We start from the raw sequence: 18,774 nt of genomic DNA, 5'->3' as shown, positions 1-18,774 counted from the left end.
TATTTAAGGGAGAAGTAAAAAAAATGCATTATATGACTATTATTTTCTAAAATATAGGAGGCCTATTGCAATCTTCCAAAAATTCTCACTTTCTGGAATAGGTTTGGAACCACAAATTCCTAGCAGGAACAGCGAAGCAATTACACAGCTTAAACATGGTGAAGATCCAAAAATGACATCCAGAACATTGCAACTGGTAGATTTACTAATCAAAGGAAAATGCCATCCCTTTTAGCACATCTATACAATAACAATAATTAATAAAACAAGGAAATGAAATAGAAGAAAGATGTAGCAAACTGGAAAAGGAAGACAAGAGAAAATGGCAGGAGAAAACAAACAAATCCATAAACATATACAAATATAAGGCTGAGTGTCCAAAAAGTAATAAAGTCTCTTACAGAGAAGAAAAGTATCCCAGAAACCAAGATAATAATGCAGAAGCCTCTCAGCTAAGCCTTGGTGTGGTATGAGAAGGGAGAGAACAGAATGCTCTCTTGGTTGCTCAGAAGCAACCTCTTGTCCTTCAAAAGCCCAAAAAGAACGGAGGAAACATCATGAGAAAGAAAATATGAAACAAGACACACAGAAATGACAGTCAAGTATATTCTAAGTCATCCGCCCCAAAAGGTTTGCAGAAAGGTTCATGTTGAAAACAGACCAATCACAATAGATTTTTTTTAATCCATTTGTCTATCTATTTTAATGTGGGATAGGGCTGTAGCAGAAAAATGAGGCACAGACCTAACAAGAGAAACTGGAAAACTACCTCTATAATATTACATGCAGAGGGAGCACAAAAGCTAAGTTTAACAGGGAAGATACTCCCTGATACGGAGTCCAATCTTCCCATAGTGAAAAGCAAAGGTCAGGAGAATAAAAACATATTAATCTTAAGAAAAAAATAGACATCTCCACATGATTTGAAAAGAACAGGCATAAAGACATTAAGAGATCAATCCAATACTAGGTCCATCTAAGGTACTTAATGAAATCTCTGCACCTAAATTATAATACCTGGACTGTTCTACATATGGGCTTCTCCGTGAAAAGGTCTGTATTGGGGATCTCTGTGTTAATGTACAAAAAGCTCCTGAACACATATAACTGAAAAGATTTCTGAACAAACCATTCGTTCAGTATGGTATCCTTAAACCTTGAGATCATGAACTGTTAGAAAGTTAGTCTGTTCAAAGGTCACCAAATCACAACCTTACAAAAAACTAAAAGGCTGATTCAATTTCCTGGATAGTTTTACAATGCTGAAGCACAGTCTATTTCGCAATGCTTGCCAATTTTTATGCTGGAAGGTATATTAAGTCAAACACCTCAATATTCAAGTAGGCAAGGACAGGGTTGGTTATTCTTGTTCATGTTTAATAAATGAAATAAACCATCAGAAAACTGGAAATCATCATTCTAAAACCTTAAAAGGTATCACATTTTCTAATTATTGCTTGTAAAGTATAAGCCAATGAACAGGGAAGTAAATGAACATTTTCTTATTAGTTCCAAGACTAGAGAATGTACCTTTAGTGAAAGAAATCAGTGGTCTGGTTTCTACAGTGTCATCTTCCACTGATGACTTATTTGCATACTTAGGTCTAAACTCTTTTGAAAACGTATTAGTACCTCTTATTAAAATGTTTAGAAACAATTTTCTTAAAAAATTCTACTAACAAACTAGGTATAAGTGTTGCTAAGACACTAGTGCCTATAGCCATTGTTATACAGAAGTCATAGAAAATTTTTCAAACGGTGGTGACAAGTCAAAGGAAGCTGGTAACAACTGTGAAGATTACAATTTTCTATGGGCGAGGAAATCATTTGAGAGAAGTCTAGTGCGGCCTTTGATTTATAAATTGATTTTAAAGAAGGCCTGCCAAGTTACACTGCTTAGGAGGTCATATATAATTGCATAGGTGTTGTTCAATCTTGAAAAACAAGTCAAACAATCAAAAAGAAAACATCTGGGTACTTTCTTTTTTAAAAAAAGGTAAATTTCTGGGCCCTACATGATCGGTGTATTTTGATCCTTGTCGTATACATCTTTATCCATGGCATATGACAATGACAATTTGAGCTTGAAATTCCCCCAGAAAACAAAGCCTGAAACAAGGGCTTGTATGGAGATTACTGGATATGAACTTATGGAATGGGAGTGGAAACTGGAAAAAGTGAAACACAAGATAGCCAAAATAAGGCTTTCAACCTGGTTATTGTGGTCAACGGTGGCTCTGTGAGAAGGTATAGAGAAAGCTCCTCAGAATTCCTATCTAAGAACCTGCTGCCTGTGGTGGTTCATGCCTGTAATCTCAGCTAGCAGGGAGATCGTGGTGGAAGGATTGCTTGAAGCCAGGAGTTCAAGGCTGCAGTGCACCATGATCATGCTGGTGAATCACCATTTCACTATAGCCCGGGGAACAGAGTGAGATTCTGTCTGTAAAAAAAATTTTTAAAAATAACAAATCCTGTCCATGAGCATTTATTCCCTGGCTTCCATTCCCTACTGGTCAAGTTGCCCTCAGGGGGACTAATTCTCTCACATTTCCAGGTCTGCACATGTACGTATGCCTTTAGGCTCCCACAAGCACCCTCGGTCTTTAAAAAAATCCCTGGATCAAAGAGAGGAGATACAGCAGGAGCTGAGGTGAGGTCTTTTGTAAAGATATATCATACCTTCAAGCAGACTGAAGCAATGTGGCTGAGTAAAAAGTGTTGCAAAGAAAGTGAAGTAAGAAGCAAGAATTTACCTGATTCCTAGCCAAAAGGAATTAGGCAGTAACATAAGTTCAACCTCCAAGCACTAAGTAAATATATTTTGAAAAATTTTTCCCTATGAAACCAATTTATATACAGGTTTAATGGCAATAAAAGGAGTATCCTTGATGTATCTAGAATGTGTGTCTATATAAACACTGCCCATTTGGGGTTTTCTTATTGAGCTTTGAGAATTTTTTATATATTCTAAATACAAGTACATCATCAGGTATATGATTTGCAATTATTTTCTCCTAGTCTGTAGCTTGTCTTTTCATTCTCTTAATAGCATCTTTCAAAAGCAAAAATTAATTTTGATTAAGTCCAATTTATCAATTTGTTCTTTTTCAGACTTTGAATTTGGTGTTACAGTAAGAAATCTCTGCCTAACATAGTCACACTTTATCCTGTGTTTCTTCCAGAAGTTTTATAGTTTTAGATTTTACATGAAGTTTATGATCCATCATAAGTTAATTTTTAAAATATAGATCAAAATTCATTGTTTTTGCATACAGATATCCAATTGTTTCAGCACCATTTGCTGAAAAGAATGTTCTTCCTTCACTGAATTGTTTCTGTGCCTTTGTTGAAAACTGTTGTCTGTTATGAGTCTATTTCTGAATTCTCTATTTCAGTGATCTATTTGTCTACCTTTATGTCAATACCTTATTATACCAATAAAGGTAGATTTATAAGTCTTACAATCAGATGGCATTAGTCCTCCAATTCTGCTATTCTTTTTCTAAGTTATTTTGACAATTATGAGTCCTTTGCATTTCCATACACATTTTAGAATAATTTTGTCAATTTCTAAAAAAAAAAAAAAAAAAAATTCTGTTAAGATTTTGATTGCATTGAATCTATAGATCAATTTGGAGAGAACTGTAATAGCCAAATCCTGAAAACAACCCATATATCCATCAACAGGTCAATAGATAATATATGATATATCCATAAATACTTAGCAATAAAAAGAATGAAATTTATTAATATTACATGCTGCAATATGGATGAACCTCAAAATAATTATGTTGAGGAAAGAAGCTTGACATAGAAAAACACAAAGAATTATACATGATTCTAGAAAATGCAAACAAATCTACAGCAACAAAAAGCAGATCAGTAGTTGCCTGGGGAACAGGGGAAAGAGCAGGAGGGAGGGACTACAACAAGGAAGAAGGTAACTTCCTATGATGAAAAAGTTTGTTATCTCGATTGTACAGATGATTTCATGGGTGTAAATATTTGTCAAAACTCACCAAATTGTACACTTTAAATATGTTTACTTTATTTCATGTCAATTATACTTCAATAAAGCTGTTTAAAAAAACACTATGATTTCTAGACAGTAATGGATCTACATAGCAGTGGTTCCTTTGCAATAGTTTTCTTAACAATGAGGAACTAAAAAAATAAACACAAAATAACAACACTCCTTATAGCAAGGACAAAGAAGGCAGGACAGGTCATACATCCACCACTTAGAGAATGAAATTTTATTACTTTTATGTGTATATGTAGATATATAAAATGTGTATATACTGGAGAAGGAAGGGGGAAAGATAATATAGGAATTAAGATGTTAGCTATTCCCCATAACTGTTATTAAATTATGTTAAACTAGGAAAGCACTTAAGCAGAAAAGTGTGAACACTGCCATTCTCAAAATGTAATGCTTATTATCTTTAAAAGCATTTTGTTACTTTTATAATACCTGAAGTGATGTAATAATGTCAGTCACTTAACCAGATCTTAGTGTATAATATCTTCATTCTAAGTACTATTATTTCCAGTATTTTAATAATTTCCACACAGTCCCAGAATGTGATCCTTTTGTGCTCTGATGACACTTAAATTAATAGCATAATTTTCTGGTACTTGCAACAGTTGCTTTCCATTCTGATTTTTTCATTCTTCCCTATAATACTTGCAGATAAATCCTCTAACAATAATTTTATCTTTATCTTTGGGGGATTCAAAGGCTTCAATAGAATAAGGAAATATTAAGAGGTAAAAATTTTTAAGAAATTTAATTTTAATATTAATTGCCATATTTCCTATCTTTAAAGAGGCAATAAATCTTCTAAATATTCAGTTCTTTTGATCTGACTTGGATGCTTCACTGATGTTCTCAACTCTTTCTACAGGTAGATCTATAACTGAATCTGTTTAATCAAATATTGTTATCTGTCAAGCAATCCATAAAGAACTTATCACCTCTTCTATACAAGTTATTCTGACTGTAACTGACCACTGATCATTTAAATATTTGCTACTATTTTTAGTTCATATGAAGAGGGTATCTGCCCACAGGGCCAAATGAAAGAAGTCACCTCATGTATAGTCAACAGAGAATGATCATAGCAATTCTATTAAAAAAAGAGACAAAGAGGCCGGGCGCGGTGGCTCACGCCTGTAATCCTAGCACTCTGGGAGGCCGAGGCGGGTGGATTGCTCAAGGTCAGGAGTTCGAGACCAGCCTGAGCGAGACCCCGTCTCTACTAAAAATGGAAAGACATTATATGGACAACTAAAAATCTATATAGAAAAAATTAGCCGGGCATAGTGGCGCATGCCTGTAGTCCCAGCTACTCGGGAGGCTGAGGCAGTAGGATCGCTTAAGCCGAGGAGTCTGAGGTTGCTGTGAGCTAAGCTGACGCCACGGCACTCACTCTAGCCTGGGCAACAAAGTGAGACTCTGTCTCAACAAAAAAAAAAAAAAAAAAAAAAAAAAAAAAAAAAAAAGAGACAAAGAAAAAATGTTTGTCTAGTACATGTTAAAAATAAGTAGGCACTATCAATCTTATCCTTAGCTATCCTATATTGTAGACTACTAAAATCAAAACCAACCCAGTTAGGAAAAAAAAAACCAGTCTAGCTTTTTGTTCCAATTAGAGATTATCAAAAAAAAGAGCACTCACTATCCCTGATGAAAAAAGTTAGCTATATCTAATTTTTCATCACTCACAGTAAAAATAACAAAATAAGAAATAACAAAAATAAGAAAATAAATGGTCACAATGATCTTTACTTCAGACAAAGTCAAGACTAATAGAATACCATTGTGCTGATGGCTGCCAGTGTTTACAGTCAGAGTTAGTGAACTAACTGCTAACAGCAATATCATTTAAAAAATAAATAAATACTGCCCCATTGCCTCTAATCTCCAACTCCAATATTCCGGTTTGCTTCCCTACATCTATCTGCTAAATTGGTTTGGTTTCTAATATTCAACTTCTATTTCAGCACAAAAGGATAGAGGGGAATATTTCCTAGGTGACAATGTTAATATAGTGATTTTGGCACATATTTGCATCAACACTTCTTATCACTAAAGTATCATTTCTGTTTTCAACCTACTGAATTTTTAATCTCAAAATAGGCATCTCTTTTTCCAAAAGAATGGCTTAAAACGTATATGCGCGCGCGTACACACACACCCCCCCACACCCCCACACCCCAATACCCATATATCCCAAATTAGCTTTTGGATTAAAAAAAAAAAATTTAAGTATAAATACACACACAGCGTACCAATTTACCAGGGTCCCTGACAAGAAAACCTAAGGTAAGGAATGTTAATAAATTATACTTGTGTTGAAATAAGTTTGCTTCAATGATATTTGCTAAAACAATCTTTGGATCCTCAAGGAGACTAGTATTTTTATTTTTTCTTTTACTTGGAACACCTGCTATGTGAGAATATTTTACTGAGTTTCTCTAAACCATAACACTATTAGTCCATCCAAGTATTAATGTGTATTAACCAATAAAATTATAAAACCAAACAATATTTCTCTTAACAACTCTTATCCATGTTGTTTAAGGTACAATGTGTATATAGTCATCTGCCACATCTATATAGCCTGGTGAGATCAATGGTTCATTAATCATCCCTATTTCATTTTTGAACATCAAAAAACTCCTTGATTGTTACATATAAATAAAAATGTTGTCTTTCAATATATATTGGTAGCAACTATTTGCTGTTATATAGATATGTGGATATAAACACAAATATACAATATAATGTAAATATATAAGAGAGGTATCATTTCTTCACCCATATTAGTTCTATTTTAAGAGCTCACCAATTCATAAACTGCATTAACTCCCGGTATCACTTTGTACATCTGTATAGCACTTTACAATTCAAAAAGATTTTCATACACAATATCTCAATTTACTCTCACATACAATCTATGACATAAACATTATTTCCCTCGTTTTATAAAGTTAAATGATTTACACAAGGTAATGAACTGGTATGGACACAGCCAAGATTGTAACCCAGGCTTTTAGACTCTGTGTTCTCTTTTTACTATGCTACCACTGGTCCCGCAGAGTAAACTATGAAGCCTACCAGGATGGTCTATAGTAAAGTCATAGTTATTAACATCAGCAGGTAAATCACTTAATGCACCTTAAGATGATACTGAAGGCTTCTGATAAACAATGCGTTCCATACAACTAGTTTCTTTGGGTCTTTAAATTCACAGAAGAGTTTTACCATTCCACAAAATTATCTCACATGCTCACAATGCACAAATCTAAAATCTCTTCAAAGTTTAAACCAATTTTGATCATCTTAGAGGTCAACTGAAATTCTAGTGATATAATATCTTCTTCCTTAATCTAGCAAGTAAATGATGGTCTGAGATTCAAAGTCATATATCCAACTGCCCACTAAACACATTTACTTAGAAATACCACAAGCATATGGAGGTTGAATGAGTTATAACCACCTAGAAAACTAAGGAAATGAAAAAGTAAAATAAATGTTAACTCTAGGAATAATAAAAACCAGGGCAACAAAGGAAAAATAATCATAGTTAACCACATCACTATATCAACATAGTATAATTATATATCTATAATAATATAAACACTAAATGTTATTAAAATTACAATATAATTATTTGGAGAGAACAGGAAGATAGGAAGTATGCATGTGTATGGGGTGGGGATAAGGAGAGAAAGCAGCCAACTCCTCAGTATCTACAGTGGAAGTTAATAGATAATGCCCAAAACAAAAGGTAATAACATGTAATAAAATAAATTAAAGACCAAAAGAACCGGCTAACAGTTAAAAGTATTTGGCCCTGGAGAAATTGGTGAGAAGGAGGCTAGGAAATGCTGCTTTGTCTAAAAAGAAAAACAAAACAAAACAAAACAACTTGTAAACCTAACTTAAAACTATGTTCACGTATTACTTTGATCAAAGTAAAATTTTTTAAAAAAATTAATAGCCTGCCCACATTCTGATGATCAACTAGAAAATACAAACAAAAAGACTGCATTTATAATAGCAAAAAAAAAAAAATTCTAAATACTTAGGAGTAAATTCAACAAAAAATGAAACGTAGATTAAGAAACCACTGCTACTTTACTGAAAGCTCTAACTAAATATAGAGATAACATGTTCCTAGATTGCAAACATATAAATTCTTAATTTGATGGATAAATGTAAACCAAATTATAACTAAAACTCAAGTGATTTTAAGGATTATCCAGAATATTGCACAATATTATCAATGATATTTTAGAAATGAAAATCTGTTAAGTGACAAGCACAGTTTCAAACTATTATCCAGTGAGATCTCAATTCCAAATAAAGGCATTAAAGGTGATTTTATATTTTCTTAATTTTGCTTGCTTGTATTTTCCTTTTGTCAGTTAGAATCAATGCAGACTACTTTTTTAAATAAGTTATTAGAAAACAGAAAGATAACTAATAAGTGACTGAGTTCACAGGTCACCTGACCCCTTCACTGATACGTTTTCTACCATATCACAGAATCTCAACAATGAGTTTTCTTTGTTTTGATCCCTTTGACTTTTTTATCCATACCATTGTGGCAACAGTAAGACTGCCAACAAGGCAAAAGTATATGTAATTAGCCAATTTAAAGTGAATAAAAATCCAGTACTATGAGTTCTCCAACAAAGATAAAAAAAGAAAGAAATTTCAATTGGTTAGAACTTCCACAGGATCCTTAGATTGTATAATTGAGGGTTTTTGCCCCCCAACATTGTGCGTGTTTTAAACCAGATTTATTTTGCTTAACATATCTGTGAAAGAGAAAGTTCACTATTTCCATATATAGTACATATGAACTGAGACAGTCATGTGACTTGTTTGAAATTATACAATTAAGTCGATGGCTGAACTGTAAACAGAACTAAGAATACCCAACTGCTAGTCTGCTGCTCTAACTAATGGATCGTGCTCCCTGCTATGTAATAGGACTGTTTCCTTTAATTATAAATTCTTCATTCACCATCAGATTATCAGCCAGAGGCTTTATCATTAGTTTTGCTCTTCTTGCATTCATGGCATTATTCCAAGAATATCAGATTTCCATAATAAAAAATACAAATACCCCTACTTACTGCCCCACACCAAATCTGAAAATTCCAAATAACTATGGCAAAGAGTTCACCAAGTCTGCATCTAATGGAACATTTACAGGTAGAATTGCAATTTTAACAACCATTTTTGCTTAGTAACTTGAAAAAAAATGAATTTCGTTTTTATATAATCATAGTATCAGCGCACTTAAAATCCGACATTAGGGCATTCTATAGCCTCATTAGTCAACAATATCCATGTATAGGACTTGTATGTAAAAGATCAAAAGGATTGTTAAAGATATATTTTGGAGCATTTGTGATGTTAAATGGTAGAATAGGATAAAATCATGAGAATGTTCTTACAATCTATGTTAAAATCTACAAAATTCACTGAGTAAACAAAGTAAATATCTGAAAAGAGGTATTTAGACACTTGTCTTTGAGAAGCACTTTGTGTTTCTTTGGCACATATCACGGCAGCAATAGTAGCAGCAGCCTTGCCCTTGGTGCTGATTTCTTACTACCCTAAATGTCTCCTCTGAGCCAGAATACACTGGCTGTTGCTGATCATGCTGTGAGACACCTGCACTGGCTACTAGGCTTGTCATGACGCACAAAACCCTACCATCTTCAGCTTGACATTGTGCAAGTTATAATTATTCATCCAAATGAATATGTCAGAGCAGCAGCAGCAGACCTCTCATCAGAGCAAAAGAAAAATACATCAAAACATTATCAACCCAGCAGGAAGACAGGGACCATAAGGAAAATTACCCATTTTTAATATGGATGCCACAAAGCCATGTCTATTATATTACAAAAAGAAAGGAAAATAAAGATCTTCCAAGTTTAAAGTCCAGAAACACTGAAACCAAAGAGGAAATGTACAAAAACAGACCAGAATTTTTTTTTAAATCAATTATCTGAAACCTAGTTACAGTCTGTTAAATATAACTTTGCTATTAGACTACACCAGTAACATTTGTTGCTTAAAAACCACAATTGTTTAAAAGTTGTTAAAAAAAAAAAAAAAGACCTCCCACAAATACAACTGTTTCCAGCCAGTCAATGAAAAAAGATCATACATAACAAAGAAGTCTCACATTGCTTCTTACTTTCAAAGCATAAACTAATATCGCCAACATTTTTATCATGTCTAAAAGACACAGAGTTCATGCTGCTGGCACCATCATAAAATCTTTATGATATACACTTAGACTCTTACAGGTAAATGATGTTTTTTGAGAATTCTCTAAATTTTAATGGCAAATGTAAAAGAAAAACTGTAAAATCACTTCTTGACGCCCACAAATGAAGAAGACACATCCAAACTGTATAAGCATATAGAAAACTGGCAAGTATATATATAGATTGCTATCTCATACTTAATACTTAAATATCAAAAAATCAAAACTTTTAGAATTATATGAGAATATCTTTTCATAAAAAGATATGGAGGATTTTATTTGAGACACAAAAAGCAGAAACCACAAGGAAGAGTGATGTGACCACATTGAAAGTTAAACTTCTAAATGACAAAATATATCATATACAAAGTTAAAAGAAGCTATTTATACCCCATAAAACCAACAAAGAATTATTATACAAAATACAGAAGGAATGCTTATAATAAAAGAAAAGAACATTTCAAATAAGCAAAGATATGAACACAATAATGATTATAAATTCTTGATAAGAATTAAGGTCAAACTAAGATCAGACTAAAACTAGAAAAGGATTTAGGAAAGTAAAAATTACTATGTATTGCTAGGTGGGAATATAAACTTATATATACAATTTCGGAAGGCAATTTGGCAATATTTAATAACCTTAGAGAGGAACATTCCCTACAATCCAGCATTTTCACTTCCAGGAATAACCCGCTAAAAATCTCATACATGTGAACAAGAAAACATGTAAGGGTGTTCACTTCAGTGCTGTAAGAAATTGTGACCAATCTTATCAGTAAAACAACAGATAAATAATTGGTTGACTGACATGATGGAATAATATAAAGCATTGGAAATAAATATATCAGACACATATAGATCATGGATAAATAACTGAAATGATATCAGATAAGAAAAAAAGATGAAACTGCAAATACGACATAAATGTGTCAAAAATATGTATGGAGAGCATACACACCAATTTCAGAAAAATAGTTACCTATTTAGAGAGACAGAAGCAAAGAAAAAGAAGTGAAAGAAAAGGGGTCTTAGCTGTTCCTTAACATTTTATTTCTAAGAGAAAAAGAGAGAGAGCTATCTGAGGCAAATGTGACTAAAATATTAACATCTGTCAAATTTGACTTGTGGATAAAAAGATATCAATTTTTATCTGTACTTTGCTAAGAATTTCAGTATATTCTATAAAGTTAAGAGTTTATGACATTGCATTTACTACTAATTAATTCTATGTTTTATTGGCGATATTACAAAACAGAAAACTTGCCTGTCCCAACTAAACCTAAAACTTAAATTTGAAATAATATTATTTACACATATTTATTTTATACTTATATGAACAAGGCACTGAGCTGGTGTTAAGGAAGGAAACAAAATTTAAAAGCAATTGTCTTCAAAGATTTTCCAATCTACTAGAGAGTTACAAACTAATTTTGTTAAATGGCAGAATAAAATAAGTGCTAAACAATCTTTTTCTGCAGATGCAAACTTTTTCATAGATTAATGTTGGGAAAACTTCTACAGTTATCTACATAATAAAATAAAATACTAAGAAATTGATCAACAATATATTTTTCAACCTTGGAATTGTAATAAATATTAAAGTGTAATTTAGAGATAACATCTGGAAAGAGTAATATAATCCAGATACAATATTTTCACCTGATCTCACTGAAAACATAATGATAAAGATTTCAGAGCCAAATAGAAAATGTATATTAAAAAAACAAGAAAGCTATACAACTTATACATAATTCCAATTCTTTAAAAAGAAAAAAAACACAGTATTTCCACACAGTATTTCTTACATATTTATTCCATTCATCAAAATAACAAAAGCAAATCACATGCTCTTTCTGTCCTTTATTTTGCTGTGTTTTCTTGATTTCCAATGGGGGAAGAAGTGGGACTTTTGTTTTTAAAGAAGAAAATGAGAAAAATAATTTTTGGATAGATATAATGCATGATTAAAATAACACCTGCACCTTCACAAGACTATTTAAATACTGATAGGCTTTTTTTTAAACAAATTTTGTATCTAATTACTTTACTCATAAAATAAAAGCATAAATTTGTATTTGAATCTTATCAAAATTTTATAATAAAAATGAGTGGCCTCCATTTAAAGAATATTTGTAAAATGTCACTAGAAAATTTTTTTTCTCTTTGCCCAAGAATAGAAATGGTCTCTCCAATTTATCACCAACTGCCACAATTTGCTTGATGAAAGAATCATGTCCATCATAAGACCGTTCTTTGAACCTAACTGATCATATTCTGCCATATCTTTAAAAATCACACACATATGTTGATAGTACTATTGATAATCATACTACCTTGTATCTACATGTTATAATTTATAATGCACTTCTAAAAATCATTATCTTAATAGACATCAATGTACTGAGAAATTCAATTGACAGAAGCAGGAGAAAGAATGTTCTACATTCTTTATTCAAAGTATGAATGTTTTAAAGCATACAAAAAAAGAATACAGTCTAACTTCAAAGATAAATTAAGGACAAACACTTTAAAATAATAAACTGAGTAAAAATGGCAAGGTTTTTATTTTCAGTCATAATTCATTCTTCTCTGAAAAAGATTCTCTGATACTATGTCATCAATTTTAAAAGTTTTAGGAATATGAAAAACTTTAGCCAATTTTCCACTTACTGCTCATGCTTTCTAAAGAGTTCTTTAGAATTCAAGTTTAAAGGAAAATGTATGTCAATAGAGCTTCTGAATGTTTAACCACAATGAAACACAAAAGTCTGGAGGCTGGAGAGAGAGAGTGTGTGTGTGTAAAGAGAGAAAGAGAAAACGAACATTAACTGTTAGAAAATATAAAAGAAGCATCACAGAAGGCCTGTTTATAAATAAATGCTTTTAAAAAACTGGAAAAAAATCACTTTACGACCTATAATGGCCACTTGAGTAAAATGAATATACAACTGGTCCTCATATCCATGGATTCTTCATTTGTGGATTCAACCAACCGCAAATAGAAAACATTCAAAAAATAAATAAAAAAGATAATACAACAGTAAAAAATACAAATAAAAACACAGTATAACTATTTACATAGCATTTACACTGTATTAGGTATTACAAGTAATCTAGAGATCATTTAAACTATATAGGAAGATGTGTATGGGTTATAGGCAAATACCACACCATTTTATGTAACGGATTTGAATACCCACAGATTTTGGTATCCACAGAGGGTCCTGCAATCAATCCCCCACACACACACTGAGAGACAATTGTACTTTTTAATTACTTACAATAAATCTAAGAATTTACCTGTGGTGTCCAGGACACAGAAAATGGAACAGGAAAATCCACAAAACAATCTGGTGTTTCTGCAGGGTACTATGAAAAAGCATAAAATTATGTCATTTTTGCTTCTTTGTGATAATTTCACATGAAGTATTTTTAAAACGCTAGATATATTAGGGAAAAAAGGATTATTATAACTGCAAATGTATTATGTATAAATATTTTTATTCTACTACCAGAGTGTTGCCAAGAGCTAATAGTCAACCTATGTTCAGGAGATACAAAGTTTGGTGATTTGGGAGTGGCAAAGCAGTCAGTGTTGAATAAGAGTAATTAATTAAGTCAGTGTCAGGTTAGCTGCTAATGTTATGGTTTGAGGGGTGAACCAAACTGGATCTCAGTTTATCTTAAAAATGAGAAATCAAATTGTTAATATTTAATTTCTCTCCAGCCTAAAACTTAATTTCAAATTTCAGTAACCATTTAAGTAGGCAGTATAAGTTAAAAGAATCAAGAAATGCACAAAAAGGAATACATATAGTTATCAATTAAAAATTATTTTCCATATTAAAGCAATTACTTTTAGCAAGAAGATAAAAAGAAACAATGAAACATCTTCTGGTTTATTAAGGAAAAATAAAACTAATCGTTTTAAGCAAGAAAAACTTTTTCAAGGTGGGTACAAAATTAATTACTTAATTAGTTATACAAAAAGTGGCAGTCAATAAGAACAAATCAAGTCTCTAAATTAACAAAGATAGGCTGGGCATGGTGGCTTATGCCTGCAGTCCCAGTACTTTGGGAGGCCGAGGCAGGAAGTTTGCTTGAGGCCAGGAATTTGAGACCAGCCTGGGTAACATAACGAGATCCCCATCTCTACATATTAAAAATTAGCTAGGTGTGGTGGCATGCAACTGTAGTCCCAGCTGCTAGGAAAGCTGAGGCAGGAGGATCTTGAGCCCAGGAATGTGAGGTTATACTGAGCTATGATAAGGCCAGTGCACTCCAGCCTGGACAACAGAGACCCTGTCTCTAAAACAAACAAAAAACCAGAAAGTAAGTTAACAATGACAAAAGGACAAAAGGTATAGTTTTTCTGAAAATCAACTTTCTTAGAGAATTATACATGATTTCTCTAAAATCCAATTCTGATTCTTCAAAGTCTCATGTAATTAAAAATACTCAATTCTTTCCATTAAAAAGTTAAATTTATGGAAAGAATATTAGTTTTAGAAAAACTTTGACAAAATGTTCATTTGACAAAATGTTTAAAATAAGTTTTAGACTTTCACTTTTTTCAGCCTCTTATTTTTTAGTATTCCACTGGGTAAGCAGAGGGGAACAAAAAATTCTCACTACAGTATTTAACAAACATCTGAAATCAATGTTTTCCAAAAAAGTAACATTTAGCTACAATAATTAGTTGGCTAAAAAGAAACTTATCAACACATACTCTGACTAATGGTATCTGGCTATGCAGAATAACACAAAGGCAGATATATAGGAAATCATATAAAATATTAAAATGTTCTACTTCTGAAAAAAAAATCGGGCTAAGATTAAGGGAGGAAGCTCTATTTCAGACAATTAAAAATATCAGATGATGTATTTAAGGGTATAATTGCTGTAATCACTAGAAAAACAATTTGTACACCATATTTAAAAGTCATATGATTGTCTCAAAGTAAATACAGACAGGACCTCAGCTTTTTCTGGTTCTAGCTCTACTAATTAACTTGTAAGATCTTGAACAAGTCATTTAATTTCTTTGGCTGTTTTATATGTAAAAATGATGAAAATCAACTAAAAGTGTTAACAAAATCTCTTTTCCCTCTAAAATGTCAGGATTCTTTAAAAATAATAATGCACACTTGAAACCTCCATGGGTCAAAATGGAAAATTTAGTTCAAGTTGCTGCTATTTATCTTCTAGTGATGTTGACAATGAACAATAATGAATCATCAATCTAGATAGAGTAAGAAGTTAATGAAATGTTTACTGTACTGGGAGTAGATATACCAAGTAAAGTATCTGTGGCCTCATTAAGTACATACACAGCTCATTACGTTAAAAGAGAATAAGATTGCACATTCAAGTAGGACTCAGTATAGTAAATGATACAAATGTATTGACATGGAATGAGATCCACAAATAGTTAAACAAAAAAGCAAGTTACAGTAAATACAATATGATCCCACACACAGAAGTGAGTCCACTATACTGAGATGATGATATCTTTTAAATATATTTTTGTATTTGTAATATAAGTATGTATATAATAGACTGATCTATTTATGGGTGCTTTACCATATCTATTCTGAATTAAATATATATGTATTAATTATATTCACATGTAAGACCAATTTTGTTTGTATAATAAACTTTACATAATTGTATAGAATCTTAAAAGGATTTATCATAAATTATTAAATATGAACTAGCATTCTAGATATTCATTTGCAGAAAGTTTCTAAATTATAGCAGTACCAACTACAATGTATATAACTAAATACAATGTCACAAAATAACTTGATCAAAATTAGGATAGTTAATTTTAAGAAACTAATTGTCAAAACTTTTACTTTAGAAGCCTAACTGACAACAACAAAACTCCACTACAGGAATATTAATTGAAAAATGAGTACAGTATTTAATTATTTTTAGGTAAAATAGAGATCTCTAAATCTCACTTGAAGCAACTCAATCAAATCAATAATTATAAAAGAATGAGCATTATGTAATATTAAGTATAAAATCACACAATATTTTTTAGGCTATACAGTATATTATTCCAAAAAACTTTTCAACCAAGTCTGTTCTGTCATTGGACCATCTAATCAGTAAGACTGACCCCAAGTGAATACAAACAAATTGCAGCAAGATACAGAGCACACAGCCTCTGATAAACATCTGTGATTTGTTTTTCAAGTAGTTCTAATCTTGACGAAAGCTGAGGAAGCTCTAGTCTACTTCTTTTGTAAAGCCAAGATAATTCCATCCCATAGTTCAGATGTACTCTATTACATAAAAATACCTATATATTATATTATATATATTATACCTATATATTAGGAGGTGGGGGCTTTGGGAGGTGATTAGGTCATGAAGACAGAGCCCTCATGAATGGGATTAGCACCCTTATAAAAGGGACCCCTGAAAGCACTCTTACCATCCTTCTGCATTTTGAGGGGACAATGGGAAGAAGGCAGTATGCAACCTGCAAAGGGGCCCTCACCAGAACACAACTATGTCAGCAGCCTGATCTTGGACTTTGAGCCTCCATATCTGTGAGGAATAAATTTCTGTTGTTTATAGGCCAAAAAAAAAAAAAATTATACACACACACACCCCGCCCCATAAAAACCACAAAGTTTATCTGTTTCCTTTATTATATTTCTTTTTTATTTACACATTTATTTTTAATAGGGGCTGTCTAGCCATAATGGGAATTGTTTTCATTGTGGGATTTTGGAGACGGTGAGGAGGAGTGGAAGAATTGGGAAAGCATGTATTACAGGAAAAAAAAACAGTGCATTTCTTTACTATATATCAAAAAAGCAAATAAAAAAAATGTATGTATCTACAAAAATAAGTCTGCTCTAATGGTTTATTAAAAAAAAAAATCAGCTTTCCCCTTAAAACTTAGTTTAGATTAAGACTGTGCATTATATATTCTTAACATACAATCTCAGCTATAGCTGTTTTTAACTGACTGTCCTAGGCCCAAATATTCCTTAAAAAAGAAAGTTTTGGTATAGATAAAAGCTAAACTAGATGGACAAATAAATATCCTAATAAATCATACCAACATTAGATTCAGTTTCATCCTGTCTTTTTTTTTTTTTTTAACAGATTTTTTTTTCCTAATTCCTTCCCAGCTCCAATAAAGCTTACTCTTCTCTTTTGCCAGGGCACATAAAAGTGCTTCATAACTATAAATGTTGCAAAACTGACCCTGGAAAATATTCTCCAGAGAAATATTAAAAGCATCATCTTATCCACCTTAAAAAGGTACAAGAAAAAAGCAGATAGAATTGACCATATTAGTTGTCAAATCTTTACTCTCAATACTACCAATAAATGAAATAAATGTCATCATGTGGATTAATAATAAAATCTTGTAGGTGTAGTTAAAGGCAGCATAGACTTACAACATTATCTCCTTAGTAAGTAGAAGACCTTATAAAAATGAGGACAGGATGTATTTAAAATCTTTCACTTTGGTCTTCATAGGAGCAGAGCAACTTTTATAAAGGTACAAAATATAAACAAATAGACCTTTGAAGGAAATGACAGAACCCTTGCCACCAGCAGCATGTGACCTTTTGGAAGGATAAAGGCAGATTTCTCCTTGATCTTAAAAAACAAGTACACCTTTAAAAACTAAAAAGGAATATAAAAATCTTTTCATTTTAGTGAAAATAACCATCTAACTTCTTTTACAAACAATAAGATTTCAACCTCACTAATTTTTTTTCAATACTTATCACATATGGTTCTTAAAATTATACCTAAACATTGTATGTGTGTGAGAGAGAGAATGAGTCATTTCTCAACCTGTCTGATACAGAGCCACTATAAGATATCAACTTTTCTGTGTCACCCAGTACAGCTTTATATATTAATTTTCTCTAGTGGAAAGCTTAAATGCCAGACACATTTTTAAAAAGGACAAACACAATTGATCTTTTCATCACTACAATCTTCTGAAATAGAGTTGATTGATGACTCCTAGGAACAATAAAAAAAGTTGGATGTCCTGGTTTTCTTCAAATTCTAATGTTTCCTCGGTGATTACTAAGTAAATGATTAATATGCTGAACTTGCTTATTTGACTTATTTCTCAAAATCCACAATCTAGAACTAAAAAATAAAGATAAAACAGCCATGTTTTGTGCCAATAAAATTAGTGAATAGTTACAGATCACTAGCCTATAAGGGCTCTATAAATACAGGCATAGCTTTAAAAATTCTTAAAATACATAAGTCAAAAAACTTCAGCCAAAACAAACAAATAATAAAAAGTATCCATATGTGGGTTTCTGTGTTAGGGAGTAGGGACAGGGGTGTGGGTCAGAGATAAGAACTACAAAAGAAATTCAAGGGTTGAAAGCAAAAGACTTCTTCAGTTGAACTTGGGCTAGTGGAAGGATTCACTCATTTCTATGTAGGATGTTACGAAAACAACATTATG

The 18,774-nt window shown here is 32.0% G+C and overlaps 1 protein-coding gene across 2 annotated transcripts in view; it reads right to left on the bottom strand.

Annotated features, from left to right (window-relative positions):
• FANCL (FA complementation group L) overlaps nucleotides 1-18,774 on the bottom strand; it is an 81,194-nt gene that overhangs the window by 18,995 nt on the left and 43,425 nt on the right. For both annotated transcript variants that reach the window (XM_069494061.1, XM_069494062.1), the window contains one exon: nucleotides 13,605-13,673. In XM_069494061.1, the coding sequence (XP_069350162.1) occupies nucleotides 13,605-13,673 (69 nt within the window). The remainder of the gene's footprint in view (nucleotides 1-13,604; nucleotides 13,674-18,774) is intronic.

This window comes from Eulemur rufifrons, chromosome 19, assembly GCF_041146395.1.
Source record: "Eulemur rufifrons isolate Redbay chromosome 19, OSU_ERuf_1, whole genome shotgun sequence".
Taxonomy (NCBI): domain Eukaryota; kingdom Metazoa; phylum Chordata; class Mammalia; order Primates; family Lemuridae; genus Eulemur; species Eulemur rufifrons.
Note: the sequence above shows the minus strand (reverse complement) of the source record. Positions and strands in the feature narration are given on the sequence as shown.